The 18,343-nt window shown below is 37.1% G+C and overlaps 1 protein-coding gene across 1 annotated transcript in view; it reads left to right on the top strand.

The window, feature by feature from the left end:
- Positions 1–13,215: 13,215 nt before the first annotated feature.
- Positions 13,216–18,343, top strand: part of STPG2 (sperm tail PG-rich repeat containing 2) — a 411,510-nt gene continuing 406,382 nt past the window's right edge. Inside the window, exon 1 of the mRNA XM_032460154.1 lies at positions 13,216–13,619. Within this exon, the coding sequence (XP_032316045.1) occupies positions 13,511–13,619 (109 nt within the window). The 5' untranslated portion in view covers positions 13,216–13,510. The remainder of the gene's footprint in view (positions 13,620–18,343) is intronic.

Raw genomic sequence — 18,343 nt, 5'->3', positions numbered from 1 at the left:
ATTTGGATTATTTTGAGCTACAGACCATTTAGAACCAGCAGATGCAGGAAAACCCCTAAAAACAGGACACAAGTGCAAAAAACTTTAAACAAACAAACAAACAAAAGACAGAACGTAAGTTTACTTTCTGTGAGGGAAATTACATTCATAAAGGAAATTTTCATTTGTAGAAATGTCTCCCTCTCTCCTACCAGGGAGAGGGGGACTCTTAACTCTTATCAACGAAGAAAGCACCAGCTTGAAACTGCATAATAAAACTTACTAAACAACCTTGTTTACCATACTTTTCCGGGTCACTTTCATATAATTTGCCTCCCCTGCCCCAAAGCCTCCAACCAAACTCCTTTTCCTTTGTTGGTCTTTAAACTCAAGTTCTAACCATACATTTAAGTTATCACTGAGGGCTCCCCTGTGTGTATGTGTAATGCACATGTTAATAACCTGTTTGTTTTCCTCTTGTTAATCTGTCTTTGGTCAGTCTAATTTGCAGGACCCTAGCTGGTAATGCTAAGAAGGTTGGAGGAAGAGATTTTTCTCTTCACCTACAGCATCTTCCTTTTCCCTCTGGGCACAAATCTTGGATGTGCCCCTTCTCTACCTTGGATCTGGGTCTTTGATTCTCATGGATAGTATTGTGAAGGAAAAGCTGGGCTAGTCTAACAAGATAACTCAGAGGTCTAGGAATGTGAAGGAGAGGCTGGGCTGGGCTAACAAGATAACTCACAAGTCTAAGTATTGGAATACTGATCTGAGTTCTGCTGGACTAACTTGTAAATCTAAGTTAATTAGTGTTGGTTTGCTGTTTATGTTTTTTGCTAGCCAGCTGGATTTTCAAAGATACATATCTGGCTTTGGAATGTTGGTTTGCTGCCTCCCACCTCCACTTTTGTGATGATAATGATGCTAAAGCTGTTCCATGCCTTTTGGCCGAATACCCCAAGCTTGTACTTTACCCTATAAAACCTCATGCGCATGTCTTGGAGGTGCTCAGAGCTTCGGAGCAGAAGCCCCTCTGAGCCCGCCGGCGTAATACATCTGAGTACTCCAACCCTCCGAGTGGTGCTTGTTTCTTGACTGGCCTGTCATTTCCATAACAGTATAACCTTGACCAAATTACTTGCTACTTCTTTCCATTGTCTCAAGATTTCACCCTTAAATGGTAAGAATGACATCAGTTATTCCTACCTGTAAGCCTGCTGTGAAAATCAGAACTAAGAGATTTGATAATTACTCCATGTGAAGGACCAAGTTGACAGAAATTCCTATGAGGCCATTGGAAAGAGCATATTCTGCCTATATGCTGGTGAACTTGTTGGAGTTTAACTGTAATTCTGCTCTAAAGCAAAGTGATATTGAGAGTTTCTTTTTCACTACAATCTTACTGTGAGGCTCTGACAAGAAAGAGCTTGGCAACCTGGTTGGGAAAACAAAACACAGACAGAAATGAAAAACTTATTGAACAGCAGCAAATTCTGCCATGTATCTGGCAACCTTTATTTTTTTTCCCTTCCTGACTCAAGTCTCATATGTCATTGATCAAGTACAAGTCCTCTCCTTTTCCTCTTAATTCCTATGGTACCTAGTTATATGAATTATAATAATTTTGATGCATATATTTTCTCTGTTGGTTTTCCATCAGCAATAGCCTGTTAGCAGGATGTACTCATCCTTGTATTTGAGTGGGTTTGCCTGACTGATTCCTGGTTACTCAACATTCATGGCCAATCAATACCCCCTTCCCTTTTTCATGAAGACTTTCATTACCTATGTTAATATATTCAATAAATTATCTCAAATCTTGCAGACTTGACTTGGCAGGAATTCTGACTTTCAGGTGACTTTGCCTATAAATCAATAATATGTAAGTAACTAGTTTAACTCTTTGAGGGCAGTCCTGTGTTCCCAGTATCCAAAGTCTTGTGCGACCACCCACTATAGCACTCTGTACTGACAACTGTAGACAGTAATGCTCTACTTACAGCTGCATTTGAGGTTGGTACCATATCCCAGAGGTCAATAGCTATTTTAATTGTGTGAGATGGTGTTTTAGGAAATCTCATAAGCATTGTTCCTCCTTGTAATTATTTCACTTGAGCTTAGGTCCCCTGCTGTTATATTATTTCCATGTGCCCACATTTGCATATTTCCATTGTGATAAACATCTGCATTCATCCTTATTTCTTTCCCTCCTGTCTTAGAAGATGAAGCGTCCCTCCCACAGCTCAACCCACAACAATCTGGCTTCTGCTTATCCCCCACCCCTTTCACCCCATGACTGAAATTGTCTTTACTAAAATAACATAATGCATTAAAATTGCCAAATTCAGTAGATTCTTTTCAATACTCATCTTAATGAATCTCTTCTCTACTTCTGATTGCTGGGCAAGCACTTCTCAAAACATCCTTTATGCTCTTGCTTTCCTGACATTATTTATTTGGACTCTAATCATATATGCCTAACTGATTTTATTATTTTCCTTCACAGGCCCCTTCTCTTTCGCCCACAGATTTTTAAACTTGGTTGTTTCTTAGAGTTCTTTCTGTTTTTAGGCACTGCTCTTCTCTTTTTCTCTCTCATGTAGGGTGACAATTAACATGATTTTAATTACCTCTTATATGCTGACTTTCAAATCTCTATCTCAACCCTGATCTCTCCTGTATTTATATAACCAATTACTTACAAGTTCCTGAGCATTGGTTATGTTTCAGTATTTCATACCATGAAAATAAAGCATCATTTTTGTTGACAAAATTTAAATTCCTCAACTATATTTATTAGTATTAGGTAGAAATTTTTCATGTCATCACAGAGGCATATTTCATATAGTCTTCTGAGATTTTTATATTTCATTTGATTTGTGGATTAAAAAAGGGAGAAAATGAAATACTTTCTTAAACATGTAAGAAATTAAAGATTATATAACTGCAGCTAGACATATGTATATCTCATTGTAGTGTCTAGTGTTCTTTACCCAATGCTATGTCTCCAGATGTGACTCTACTAGTTTTTTATCACTAAATCGATCAATTAAAATTTTTTATTGATGTATATTCAGTTACAATGTGTCAATTTCTGGTGTACAGCATAATGTCCCAGTCATGCATATATATACATATATTCATTTTCATATTCTTTTTCATTAAAGGTTATTACAAGATATTGAATATAGTTCCCTGTGCTATATACAGAAGAAATCTCTTTTTTAAAAAATCTATTTTTATATATAGTGGTTATCATTTGCAAATTTCAAACTCTCAAATTTATCCCTTCCCACTCCCTTTCCCCCGGTAACCGTAAGATTGTTTACTATGTTTGTGAGTCTGTTTCTGTTTTGTAGATGAGTTTAATAGTCTCCTCTTATTCCTTTTTCTTTTCTTTTTTTTTTAGATTCCACATATGAGTAATAACATACAATTTTTTCTTTCTCTTACTTCTCTTAGAATGACAATCTCCAGGTCCATCCTTGTTGCTGCAAATGGCATTATTATATTCTTTTTTAATGGCTGGGTAGTATTTAATTGTATAAATATACCACAACTTCTTTATCCAGTCATCTCTCGATGGACATTTAGGTTTCTTCCATGTCTTGGTTATTGTATATAGCGCTGCTATGAATATTGGGGTGCATGTATCTTTTTGAATTAAAGTTCCCTCCAGATATATGCCCAGGAGTGGGATTGCTGGATCATATGGTAAGTCTATTTTTAGTCTTTTGAGGAATCTCCATACTGTTTTCCATAATGGCTGCACCAAACTACATTCCCAGGAACAGTGTAGGAGAGTTCCCTTTTCTCCACAGCCTCTCCAGCATTTATTATTTGTTAACTTTTTAATGATGCCCATTCTATCAGTTAGAAAATTTTGTCTATAAAAGAAACCTTAATTCAAACTGATTTAGACAATAAATGCATTTGTTATTCACATATCAATTATTCCAGAGACAGAGTGGGCTCCAGGGTTGGTTTCTTCAGTAGCAAGAGGATCTAGGTTTGCTCCATTTTTTAATACACTTATGTCCTATGCATTATTACTAAGTAGGTTTATTCTGTGATTGTGCTTATTTAGTTTTAAGAATCCCATCGATATAATCCATTACATCCACAGGTCAGCTCTAGTCATTAGATCCAGACATAGCAATATTCAAAGAAAGAATAGACACCTTTTGTCCTGTGGCTTTTTCATAGAAGTACATAAAATTTCCTCAGAAACATTAGTAGTCTATATCTACAGCTCTTTGTCCACTGTATTAGTTTTCTATTGCTGTCATAACAAATGATTACAAACTTAGTAGCTTATTACAATGCTCATTTATTATCTCACAGTTCTGTAGGGCAGAAGTCCAGGCAGGCTCTACTGGGTTCTCTGTTTGGGGCTTCACAGGCTAAAGTCAAGGAGTAGGCTGGGCTTGACTTCTAGCTGGAGGGTTGGAGGAAGAATCCACTTCCAAGCTCTCTCAGGTCATTCACAAAATCCAGTCCCTGTTCCCTTGTTGGCTATCAGCTGGGGGTTGATCTCAGCCCCTTGAGGCTGCCCACATTCTTCATCAAGTGGTTCCCTTGAATCCTTGAGTCTCTTTGACTTTCCTTTCTGTCACCAGCTGAAGAAACCTCTCTGCTTTTTTTTAGGGCTTGTGTGATTAGATTAGGCCTGCAGAGATAATTTCCCTATCCCAGGACCAAATGTGCCAAATAACAGAACATAATCATGAGAGTGAAAGCTCATCACATTCATAGGTTTCAGGAATTAGGGTGGGACATCTTTGGGGGACCCTTTTAGAATTATGCCTATAATAGCCACAATTGGGTCACATGCCCTTTCCTGAAGTAATTGTTGTCAAGGGAAAGAATTATTATAATTTGCTCAGACAGTTTTCTGGGATGGAGTGGAGATGTTGGGGAATAAACCACAACGTACTTTATTCACATAATAATGCTTCTCTTGAGAGGTGCCAAACGGGTTCACCTATCTGTCTACGATACATATTTTTTTCTTACAAAGAATACTATCATCTTGTTAGTACTTGTTTTCCGCCTATTGATCATAATGCATAGAATGTGCTGGTCAGCATGTCAGTTAAACATCATTTTAGGGGAAGGAAAAAAGAGACTTTTTGAAATGAAGCCTAGCATCTCAGAGCAACAGAAGATAGTCTGGTTTCCTACCCTATCATGGTAAACGATCTTAAAAACAAGACAGCTGATTAACTTGTTAAATTCATGGATGGCAGCAGCATTATGGTTACAAATCTGGAGTTTCTTAAAGGTCTTTCTGTAAAACATGTAGTAGAATTTGGCAGGTATAGATCTGATATTAGTTCAGCTGTCATAGGTAAGTGGGAGCAACTTTCTATAAGAAAGCACTGTCCACTTAGCATTACCATTGATGAGCTGTTTATGGACTCATCAACTTTCAAGGACCCCCAGGATTGCTTTAAGAGTTCCTCTCTAGGAATTGTCGAACTTCTTGTTCTCTCACTCCTTTAGCCCATCTGCCACCTTGTTCTGCCTCACCTGTTGGAAGGTAAGGGCAATATGATTGTAGCATGTCATTCTGTTAATATCCAGTAGAGTTTGGGACAGTCTAGCTAACAAGTTAGATGTCATGTCCCCTACTCCCCTCTTCATATATGACCCTCCAGAAGCTGTTCCCTTTGCCCAAGATGATGACTTTCCTTTGAAGAGGAGAAGTGTTCTTTAGGCAAGAGTATCTAAGTAGGGACATTTCTTTGTTAGAATCTCTTAAGTAAAGATCTACCACAGTTGATTGCACCATCTGGCAGGAGTATTCACTGTGTGTATAATTATGCAAGACTTCTCCAAGGGCCTGAGCCAGGGTTAGGAGATTATCCAGGTGAGCTGCACCTTCTGTTTGTTTGGCTGATGTGCTGTCTCATATGTCAGGCTCAAGAAAGCTGGTAAACTTTCTGAATGATAGATAGTTCCAGGAAATGAAGTGATTGTGAAAATACTGGATAGATCTGGAAATTTTGCTGTAAATATGGTACTTTTAACAAATAAAGGGTCAACTGGATACTAAATCGGGTTCAACTTAATCATTTTCTATTGTTCCTAGATCAATATTTTTCATTTTTAAGCATGAGGAAACTAAGGCCCTAATTGTGTATAATTAGCATAAGGTAAACATTGAAGTAAGAAAAATTCAGAATTTTGAACTTTTAGTCTGTCCAGTAGCTGATATAAGCATTCATAGTCATGGACTCACCATGCCACTTTATTGTATTGTAGAGTTTTGTTGTACGTTAGTAATTCTATAAAAATGTTCACCGTCTATATGTTTTTGATATACTTCACTATAGAGAGAGATTGGTATTTTCTTTGGGTTACTTATTCATCTAATGCTAGAATTCTGGTTACTGTGTTCCTAAACCCTTGTTTATGGGTTTATGAACTCATAAAGCCATAAAACATGGTATCCTGGAAACATAATATTCTAAAGGACTTTTCTCTTTATTATTATATAGGTTTTCTGTTACTTAGGTGTAGCTATTTATAATGGTAAATTATTTTATTTGTGAATTATAAGAAGACAGATGACTTTATTAGCATAAATTGGTGAAATTGTGCCATCTAGTGCCCTTTATTGAAAAAAGTTGTTTTATTTATTTATTTATTTTACTTTATTTTTCAGTTCCTGGAATTGTAAATGCTACAAATTAAAAATGAGTCTAGAAATCTATTTTTCCAACTCTAAATATTATAGATAAGAAATATAAGAACAAAAATAAAAATAAACTTAGGACACATGTTACTGGAAGAGTGTGTTCCAGGCACAGGAACAAATTCTAGCCAATCCCTAGGAATTGGTGTGGTCATTCCAAGTATTTCCTAAGATTTGCTTACTACATCTAGTACAGCATTCTCTGTGTAGTGTATGTATTAGTGGGGAGACTGAAGACCACTAGATGATGAGATTCTTGGTGGTAGTTGGTGGGAGGGAGGGAAGATCTTGAAGTTTGGGGCTTGAAGATTCTTCCCTGCTATATTGCCCTATCCTCAGAACTGGGGGAAGCAGAGGGTGTGTGTGTGTGGTGTGTGTGTGTGTGTGTGTGTGTCTGCGTGTGTGTGCGCGCGCGCCTGCACGTGTTGTGATAAGAGGAGTCATAAGTTGTATTAGAATAAACGGGGAAATGGGATGGAGAAGGTAGAGAAAATGAAAGATTATATTTTAGGGTTTTGGGAGCTGAAATTTACAGGAAGCTTTGGAGTCAATTATCCAGGTTTGGGTTTGTGTGAATTTGAAATACTTTTGGAGACTTAATTTTCATATGGTTAAAAAAAAAAAAAGGGTAGGGATGGATGCAAAGAAAAGTAAACTCAGGTACCTTATAAAATGTGTAGAAATAATGACGTAATGAATATCAATTCCTTTCAACCACAAATATGTTAGGAAAAATTTCTTCAACTACCTACTTGTATATGTGAGACACAGGCATATATCACTTGTGTTAGTTATTATGCCAGTTCAATTAAGCTAAAGATTTCTTTTATCTAGCCACCTCTTTTTAACTATTAATCATATGCCATCTTGTGACTTCTATTATTTTCTTGACACTTTTCTATTTTGAATTGTTATTTAACTTACGTTTTTAGGTCCTGTGTCAATAACCATACCTATATCTAGAGATATATGTACCTAGGTATCTATAAAAATGTTTACATAGTTCCCAATGTTTTGTTCATAGTAGGCAGTTAATAAATAATTGGGTTTTTTTTTTTAACCTTATATACTGGGCTTCAGTAGAATTTTCCTTTACTGAGGTGAAGACATGCTGTCAACAAATCCTTCATATTGCAACCATGAAAAGAAAGTAAATTTCATCAAGCACATTTGGGATTTCACAGGCACTTAAGTAACTTAAGGTAATTATTTTATTTTTTATTTTTTATTGTGTTAAAAAATACATACCATAAAATTTACCATCTTAACCACTTCTAAGTGTGCAGTTCAGTAATGTTAAGTATATTCATTGCTACTGTGCAGTGGATCTCCAGAACTTCTTCACTTGCTAAACTGAAACTCTATACACATTAAACAACTGCCCCTCCCCTCCTCCAGCCTCTGGCAACCACCATTCTTCTTTCTGTTTCTATGAACTTGACTGCTTCGGATACCTCATATAAGCGGTTATCATATACTATTTATCTTTTTTGTGACTGGCTTATTTTACTTAGCCTAATGTCCTCAACGATCTTCCCCTTTGTAGCATGTGACAGGATTTCTTTCCTTTTTAAGGCTGAATAATATTCAAGGTAATTATTTTTAAAGTACTTAGATTGTAGTCAGAAAAGTTAATCAGTGAGAACTGCTAATCAATTTAATATGGTCTGCATATATAACAGAAGTATAGAGCTACATATATTTAGTAAAACACTGTACTATGCTGAGACAGAATTCTAATGATCAAGAATCTTCTAAAACTTTAATAAGCTCCTTTGGGACCATTATGCAAGAGAACAGGTTTTTAAAAATGTCATGTAAACATGGTCTTAAATTTTTTATCAACAATTTATAAGTGGAGCCACATGAGATTTGGATCTCAGTACTATATTTTCCATTTTTAGAATACTGAATTTCAATGATGAGAAGTGTCAAATTAATTCACTGATTTCCAATCTTTTAAAAACACATACCATATTTCAGAAAGACTTTATTTAACCTTCATTTTACTTTCTAAAAAGGAAAAGTAAAATGCCTTAGCATTTCATTCATACCTTTTAAAACAAAAGTTCTGCCTTTGGTATTGTTTCCCTTATTGTCACGCCAGAAAAAGCATATTACAGTAAGCTGTTACCTGGAACTACACACTCTGGGAGGACTCAGCCCAGAGTAACCCATGAGAGGGACAAGGAGAGCAATCTAAGGATGGGTTGCTGCATTTGCCTTGATCTCCAGCCCAATTTCCACAGGGCATCAGAAGAATGAGCAGTCGCTACTGCTTCCGGGCAGATGATTTATTACCTATACTGGATTTTGCTCAAAGTTAATAATAGAAACATTTTATCTGTCCCTTCCCGAAAAACTCCTAAATGCAAACTTACTTAACCCATTTTTATAGAACTTAAATGATTCCCTTCATGCCTCTACATTTTGTGGTAAAATCTCTCCCAACCACATCTTCCCATCTTCCCTTGTAATTGACCTCACTGGAGCACATGTGGCTCTCCTCTAATTACTGTTTACCTCAGTTGGCAGTAGATTTTTCTCATTATAATGTTGTTTGAATCAGGTCGGGTGAGGCATATTTTCCAAAGGAGCCCAAATAGTGTATGGGTGCATGTTCCAACCTTGACTGCAAATTTTACCTGATTTAGCTCTCACCATTGTTTTTGCTTTGCCTCATTCATGGCATTAAAACAATACAAATATTTCACAGCTCTGCCTGTTTTCTTTCCCTGTTTTGTCTCTTTTAACCAAGGTTTTATATCTTAAATTTTATTAAATAATCGAGAAGCATCTCCCCCATTTTATAAACAGTTAATAAATTTGATTATTTATTCCTCCCTCACAATTCCCCTCTTCCAACACATTTTGTGCCCATTTTAATCTCTATTAATGACCTACCATGCATCCTTCCACATTTCTCCATGCTTATCTAATTGTATACCTAAGTATATATACACATGTACATTTAACATTAACAGAATTATTTTTGTAATTCCGTGGTTTTAGAAAAATGGTATGATATATATTTTCTGAATCTTGCTTTTCTCAGCAATACTTCGTGGAAATCATGCCAAGTAAATGACTTTCATTTAGTCTTTAAAATGTCTTCATAGTATTCCACGGTGACATGATTTACTCAGTCATTCCCCTTATGAATAGGTACTTTTTTCTTTTCTTTCTTTTTTTTTTTTTTGAGATTTTGCACAATGCAGAATTAAATTTGTGTTTAAACATATGGATATAAGTAAATATGCATGTACAGCAAGCCCTTCCTATCTGTGAATTCTGCACCCTTGAATTCAACTAACTTCAGATCAAAAATATTTGAAAAAAATTCCACAAAAGCAAAACTTGAGTTTGCTGCTCACTGGCAACTATTTATATTTATTCATTAACTGTGTGACATTGAATAAAGAATTTAATGGCTCTAAGTCCCATCATATTGATAGAGATATTAATAGAGCCTACCTCATGCGTTATGAGAAATGATTTAGATTATTCATGTGAAGTGCTTCACACAGTGCTAACATATAGCAGGTGCTCAATCAATGCAAGTGAAAAAACTCAAGTGGTCACTGGATAATACGGCATAATTTAAAAAACACATTTCATGAAATTTGTTGATTTCAGAATCATATTATGTCTGCAGTTTAGAGAAACGCAAATTTACATTCAACACAGTACTGAACGTAAAATATACTTTGTAAGCTTCAAATCATTATATAAATAAACTTTTTACCATTTAATTTGAATGCATCTCACTTTACAATATGACCTCTAATAACACTGATGTCAGCTAAAGGAGGCTGAAGAGGGATTCAAGGAAGTGAGCTGCCCAACTGGAAGAAGGCGCGAGGAGCAGACAAGGAGCAAAACAGCACTTTATTGTAGTACAAGCGGGTGGCACGCACGCGCCTCAGGTGTATGCATTTGTCCTTTTACGATGCTAGTGGCGCATGCGTATTGTTCATAATGCTGACTCAATGCTACTAGCGCATGTGTATATTTACTTCTTACCTATACACATGCAAGTTATTGTGAACTCTGACCTGGGTCCCACGACCTTCTCCCTTAAGACTGCTGACAACTGACAAAGTATATTCAATTGATTATGATACGTGCCAAATGATTTGTTACCATTGCTTAATTTTTTTTTGACAAAAAGCATAACAATGGAAAACCAGTAAGTCATAGTGGGTAAAAGAAATTAGTTTCAAAACGAATTTAGTCTTATAATATTTATAACGTATTTAATGCTCCTTAGGGCAGAATTCCCTCCCCTCAAGACTCATTTTAAAGTTTATTCTACTGGGAGCCAGCATTGAGAAATGGAAAGAACCCAAATTTTATAATAAAATAAGCCTTAGTTCAATTATAGTTTCCATTTCTTACTAATATGATGGAAATGGTTGTATAGTGTGGTTAATTAGCATTAAAACTATTTTGTAGGAATTGAGAAATGCTGAACCAAATTCTTTATTTTGTGCTCATATATAAATTATAATTGTGTTAATTTTTTTAGCAGCACATTCATTCTAAACTATTCAAGAAATATTTACCATGAGAGATAATGAAAAAGATTTACTGTTCTCATTTAAAAATATTTTCCAATTTTTAAATATTGTTTATCATTTTGGTTACTGAACCGTAAGAGAGAAATTATAGCTGGGAGACAGTTAGAAGAACAGCCACAGTAATTAGGGAAATAGAGGACGGAATTTTCACAATAAAAACTTTTAAAAGAAAAGCATTTTGTTAGGAATACAGAATTCTAAGAGACCAAGCGTTAACAAAATTATGAAGAGTGTGATATTTAGATAGGATCCTGCCACAAGACCCAGAAACACTGGAATCCTGCCACTGATCAACTGCTCCTCCGTGTGAGGTCCTTGAGGAAAGAACATGAACTGAGAAGGCAGGCAAGATAAAGAAATTCTGTATTGCTAGCTGCTACATAGGTCTTATGGGTTACAAACTCTTCTTTAGAGACCTGTAAATGACCTAGAATAGACCCTATGAAGAACTCCTTTTGTCTAAATTAGGTTAGGCTCAGTGAACAAAAATCAAATCAGATAGGAAGCAGATAAAGCCTGCTTTACCACTTCCATTTTCAATTTCAAACCCAACTCTACCCCAGGAAAGAGCAATCTAGGTTGTTGTAGACGTGAAAAACCAGAAGGCGGATGTGAGAGCCTGCACCAGTGCCTACAGCAAAATGGCCTGGACCTAAATTTGCTTTCTGGGGTCACCAAACACTTGAGTATCTAGTTTCTTAGGAGGAGGAGGAGGTATCCAAAGTACTGTAATATTTTTCTTGCTTTATTCATCTTTCTTGTCATCTCTTGTTATGGATTACACATGCCTCTCTCAATTAGATATAGAATCCTTGAAGATGAAGACTTCATCTTTGTATCCCCATAACCTATCAGGGTACTGAACGTACAGTGTATACCAGTAAGTGTTTTTAAGTGAGTAAATAATTATTCAGCTAGCTATTGAGTAGGAGGAAAAGGTACTACACATATATTCTTGAGAAGCAGATAGCCTCGTATGGAGAGCATTCTAGCATGTATGTGACAATTAAGCCACAATAAATGACCCACAGAATGGATTATCAAACTGTGTCCTCCAGAGTATAAATAAGTACACATTTGTAACAGGGAGAGATTAAAGTACCATAGCTCATTTGGGGGTTAAGATAGCATTTGTTTAAGCCATCAGGATGATTAGATTCTGGATAGAATCCTTGCTGAAGAAAGACAGCCTAAAACAACTCTGAGGTGGATTCTGACATAGACTCCTTAAGACCTTTGCAGGAGTCTGGTTCCTTTCGCCTAAGCTTCAGAGACCCCTTGGTTTACTGGGGTGGACTGGGCTCTCCCAACATCTTCGCTTTACTTTATAACCAGATAAATGAGTCAATGTTGCCATTGCCTGGTATCTGACAACAGAAGCAGCTTTCGGTTAGCTACATTTGCATTGCTTAGGTTGGAGAGTTTTTCGTCTCCTTTCCTCGGTTCTGTTTCTTCTCACCGCCACATCCTTTGTTTCTCTTAGCACGGTTTGGACTACCTACGGGATAAAGTCAGAGCTGCTTTCCTCCTGGGGGTGCGAGTGTAGCTGTAGTGGGGGGAGGGAGGGAGGCAGGTGAGTTGCGGAATAGTGTTTCCCTTCGCTTAGACTTTTCTTTCACAGTTTTTGCTAGTCTATTCCCAGCCGCCCTGACTCAGAGGGAAAATGGATCACGGTTAAGTCAGCCCTAATACCCTCTAACGCGTTTTCTAGAGCATTTCCGACGAGTTCAGGATCTAAAGCAATTAGCGTACTAGAAGGAGCTCCAAGGCTCGGCCCCGCCCCCTCCCTTAGGACGCCGATAGCGCGGGGCCGCGGGAGCCGGGAAGTCTCGCGGCTTGTTGCGCATGCTCCCAGGGCTCGGCCCGGGAAAAACGCTTCAAACTCTCTCCCAGAAACTTCCGGGTGGAGAGAAGTGGGCGGAGCCAGGGCCGGAAGCACAGGGGCGGGCTCCTACTCCTACTTAGTCTCCTCCCTTGGGGGAGCGCTACCACTCTCAGTTGGTGAGTGGAGTTTTATGTGGGTTGTGTGATCCCTGGTGTCGCTCCTTTCCAGTTTTCCACGGGGCTAGAAATCGACCTGGGGGAAGTCTGACACCAATGAGCCGGTAGGGCGGTAGCCCCTACTTTAGCTCCTCCGTTTACGGAGGTTCTTCCCCGACCCGGTCGGATTGTTGGCAGCTTCCTTTTGCCCCGCGTTTCTTCCCACCGTCCTGTTTTTAATCCCTTTGCAGCACCCACCCCCTCCTCCATTATGTATGACCGGGCTCCGCGCTTGCTTAGATTGGCTGAGGGTGGCAGCACTGAGGATCATGTGGGTCCTGGATCCTACCAGGTACCTTTCCTGAAGCAGCAGGCAACAGGTAAGATGTAGGGAAAGGCAAGCTCCTGACTTTCAGCCTGCTCGGCTTCTATGTGTCTGAGTTAAAAATAGTAGTACCACTTCATAAGTATGACAAACATGAAGTAGGCAGGGAATATCCTTCCTTATTTTACAGGTACTTGTAAAATAATTTGTCCCATTTCGCAAGGCCAGTAAGCGTATGGCAAGGCTTTTGATTCTACAGTGGTTGTCTACTACATCATACTTTAAATTGTACAGGTTAGATCTAGGATTTTGATTTCCTGGCCTTGTTGACTATGAGTCTTCCTGTGTACTTCTTACTGCCTTGGGTATCTTTTGTTTGTAATCTTGCCTGCCTCACACATCTTTCCTAACTAGCCAGAGAAACATTGATTTACTAAGATACAACTATTTCTATTTTGCAATGTCGTTTAAAGATAGTCCCATGTATTTTTTCAGGTAGGTGCTTCCTATCTGACTATACCCATCTTCTCTTTGAACATACTTAATCAGAGCTCCTTTATCCCACAATCTGTAAAGAAAAACTAGACTCTTGAGAAATGGAGTGGGAATGGATAATTTAAATAATTTGTGTGCAGTTAGTGACGGGTTAACTTTTAATAAATCTAATTTGCTTTCTGCTTTTTATAATCTGATGATTTTTGTGGTTCTTAATACCATCCAAATTATAGTTTTTCCTTTGTTAGCCTGCATTTACCCTATTCCTACACCATATCTGTATTTTTAAATGAGTGCCAGGACCATTATTTTGTTGACATAACTGATAAGATTAGGGTATGAGATTGATTTCTTTGGGTGGAGTACAAATTTGTCATTTGTCATTGGTTTTAATCTTGAATTTTAATGTGTTTCAGCATCTGATATTGATATCAGTTTTCTTGGAGCTAATTATATGTTTATTTAATGCAGCTGAGTTCTTATAAGCATTAACCCCTACCAGTTAGCCACCAACAACCACTCAAAATGCTTATACTTACGATATATATACTTTGCAACCCTTATTTTATTTTGACACAACTGACCACTGTCTTTTAGGAATATTTCCCTGGTATCTGTATCATTTTTTCCTAGTTCTTTTTCTAACTATTGTCTTGGAACAGTCCCTGATACTGGTTAGGACCAAATAAATATTTGTTACTTGCTGAATTGAGGTACTATTTTTTCCCCCTCTCCAACCAACCTTCCATAGTCTTGTTTAAAAGTTTTAATTTTTCTAAACACTTTTTAAACATTTGCAAAATACTTCCCATCCTTTTCTTGTTGCTCTTATATTTACTTTCTCATTTAAATCCATAGCTTCAACTACTCCTCTATATTTTGAGTCTGATGACTCCTAGAACAAAGCATTTAAAGTTACAGGTGATTCCTATCTCTAAGATGAGGTTTCTCCTGATCCTAAGGCTTTTGCATTACCAATTACTTTTTCGGATATCTCTACTTGGGTGATGTCTAGCACCTGAAATTCCAAGTGTCTGAACTTAACGTTTTCCCCACCATTACTGGCCCCTTTGAAAAAATTCCCTGTCAGTCAATTATAAACTTTAAGCTTTGGAATTATTGTAGACTCCCTTTTTTTCTCTGATCACTGCCATTGATCATTAAGACCGGTTGATTCTTCTCATCTCTCCAAGTAGTCCCCTTTCTTCATTTAACTGCCCTTGACGTAGTTTGGGCTTTGTTATCTCTATTCTGAAATAAACCAATAAAATATTACTGGTTCCTCTATTTCAGTCTCTAATTCAACTTCTGTCTTACGGGTAATGTCATCTAAGATACAATTATGCTGTTTGTTTAAAAAATTCCTTTTAACACTAAGGTTAAAATATGAACTCCTAAATATGGTGCATAAAATTCTTCATGATTTAATCCCTGATCTGGTCTCTCACTTTACTCAGTCTTTCTAGGCACCCACACTTCCGCCAACACTTAACTTACACATCAGCAATTCTAACCTTGCATTATCTATAAATTTTGGTATCTGCTGCTACCTTTGCTGAGCGTGCTCTTTCTCCCTTTCTTTCCTGGCTAATTACTTATTCTTTGAGCTTCAGGTAAAGTGAAGTTATTCTCTAACTCCACCCTGACTCAGGTCTTCCTTTGACTCCTTAGTGACTCAAAGCACTTTGATACTATGTTGTAATTGTCTGTTCATTTGTCTGGCTGCCACAATAATGCGTGAGATTCTTGAGAGCAATCATTATTATCTCTACTGTGTTATTCTCAGTTTTTATCTCAATACCTTAACACATAAGAGCTTAATTTTTGAAAGAAAGTCATTCTTGAAATAAAGTTAAAATAAAAATAATGAGTTGCACATAGCAGAATTAAAAACTCTTATAACCTGACTTGTGTGAACTCTCCTTAGAGATCAGTAACTGGGGTGTTGCAAGGCCTTTTTTTTTTTTTTTTTTTTAAACTATTTTAGAGAATTGTGCCTTGTTGACCTATGGAGGAAACTAGAAGATTCCATACTTGGGAACTTTGAGCAGCTGCATCCCATTAGCAATACTCAGCCACATGCTAATAATAGTAATCAACAGAAGGTGTAGGTTTCTCTTTAGTCATTTCTCTACAGGATTCTCTGGCAAGATAATTTAAAAGTAGCTATTATCTCTTTCCTAGGTACATTCTACTTTCCCCCTCTTTTAAGATCAGTAACGCACCGGACCATGCGGAAGAATACACAATCAGTTCATTTAAAGATCCGGTGAATTTTATGGAGTATTATGTAGTAAGAGCAGATGTTGTGACTTTATATAATTTGTTACCTTGAATTACACGGGAGGAGAGGACCTTAGAGTCTTAGAACTTAAAAAGAAACGTGCAGATACTCTTTATTCCCAGTCTTTCTCTCTTAATGACCATTATCTTCTTACTGTAGCCTGCTTGTCGGTCCTCCAGTGTACTGTCTTCATATTTTCCTCAGGAAATTCTTTCCACATTAAGTTGCAAACTTCATTGCCTTGGCCTTTGTCCGTTTGATCAGGGAGACTTTTGTACTCAGGCTTTGCACGAAAGAAATAGGACTGAACTGCTCTGATTTCCTGAGTGGGAGAGATAATGGATATTCCAATTCCAAATTAGTGAGAGCTACTTCTCATTTTCTCACAGTTATCTGCAGAAGCAAGCAAATCTTTCCCAGAGACAACCAGCTTAGTGAAATATGACAAAAATGTAGTCCTCTTAATAATGTGATTGTTCCTGGTATTATTGTGCTAAGGAGTATTTTATTGCTCTTTGAGCTTGGTTTACATAATAAATGACACCCACATTAGCTGTATATTAGCTATATGTATTGGTTCTATACAAATTATGTAAGCTGGGGACACTGGTTCTTTAATACATTCCCAAATTTCTCCTTTGATGGAGTGCAGTTAACTTTACCACGGAAGCATGAGCTGTCCATGGTCTTGCACTCCTGTCTGTGTGCCTGTGTCAACAAGAATGATTTTACCTTACTAGCCAATCAGAATTTAGGGAGACCATCTCAGAGGATGCAATCCATCTTTATTTAAATTTAAACAAACAGTGTGTATGTGATTGCTGTATTTGTTGATGTCCCTTAAGATGAGTGTGTGTTTCAAAGATCTAGTTACTGCTTTTCTGTAAAGAAGGCCTTTTTTGTTTTGTAGTTGTGGCTATGGAAGTTGTCCTTTATTCACATGCTGTCTGTCTGCTTTCTCAGAATGGACTGACTTTAATTGCTTCATGCCAGTTTGATTTATCTTCTGCTGGTGGTGCCTCAAACTTAATATATACCAAATTGAACATATTTCTTGCTTCTCAAATCTTGTCCTCTCCTATAGTCTTCATTTCTTCTTTCTATCTGACAGTTTGATTTATCGGTTGCAGTTAGCACTTCGTATGTCAGTGTATTCATATGTCTCAAGTCGAACTTTTTATCTCATATTCCACCAACCCTAATTCTCTAGAACCCTCTTCTCCTATTTTTTTACCTTAATTATTGGCAGGACTATAATGTATAATGTAATTACACTGTAATTATTTGTTTATTTGTCTGGCTTCCCCACTATTTGAGGCCAGGGTTTTAGCTTATTCATTATTGTACCCTCACTATCTCTCTATGACACATAAAAAAGCATTCAGTATTGCTGAATGAATGACTAAAGATGTAGTTTAGAATATCACCTATTAATCCTGTATTTATTGTTTAACATGGAGGATATATGATAGAGTGACCAAACATCCTGGTTTACCTGGGAATGTACTGCTTTTAGCACTACAAGTCCTATGTGCCTTGGAAAACTAGGACAGTTTGTCCCCGTAACTGTAAACATTAGGCATACAGTTATGAATGAAACAGAAAAGTCCCTTCTCTTATAGAGCTTATCAGCATCAACATTTTAATTTTCTTGTGGTTTAACTTGAGCTCAATATTTCATATAAACTTTTAACCTGTTGATGAAAGGTTCTATATGATTAATGTTGGAAAACTTCAGTGAGGATGTTATGAGTACTGGCTTTCTTGCATACATGGGGCTACTGTGTGGGGTTTTCTTCCCCCCATGTTTATATGAATTACAGTATTTTTTAATTAATTTTGCATTTGTTTAGGTAGATTCAGTTAGAATCTCTGCCATGTTCTGATGACAGCTACCTCAGAACTAGCCTGAGCTTAGCTTTCATATCTATCTCATATTTCCTCAGTGTCTGTATGAACCTACATTAAAAAAAAATATATATATATACCTTTAACTGTGA

The sequence above is a fragment of the Camelus ferus genome, chromosome 2, assembly GCF_009834535.1.
Source record: "Camelus ferus isolate YT-003-E chromosome 2, BCGSAC_Cfer_1.0, whole genome shotgun sequence".
In the NCBI taxonomy this organism is placed as follows: domain Eukaryota; kingdom Metazoa; phylum Chordata; class Mammalia; order Artiodactyla; family Camelidae; genus Camelus; species Camelus ferus.
This window is presented reverse-complemented; position numbering and strand designations above follow the sequence as displayed.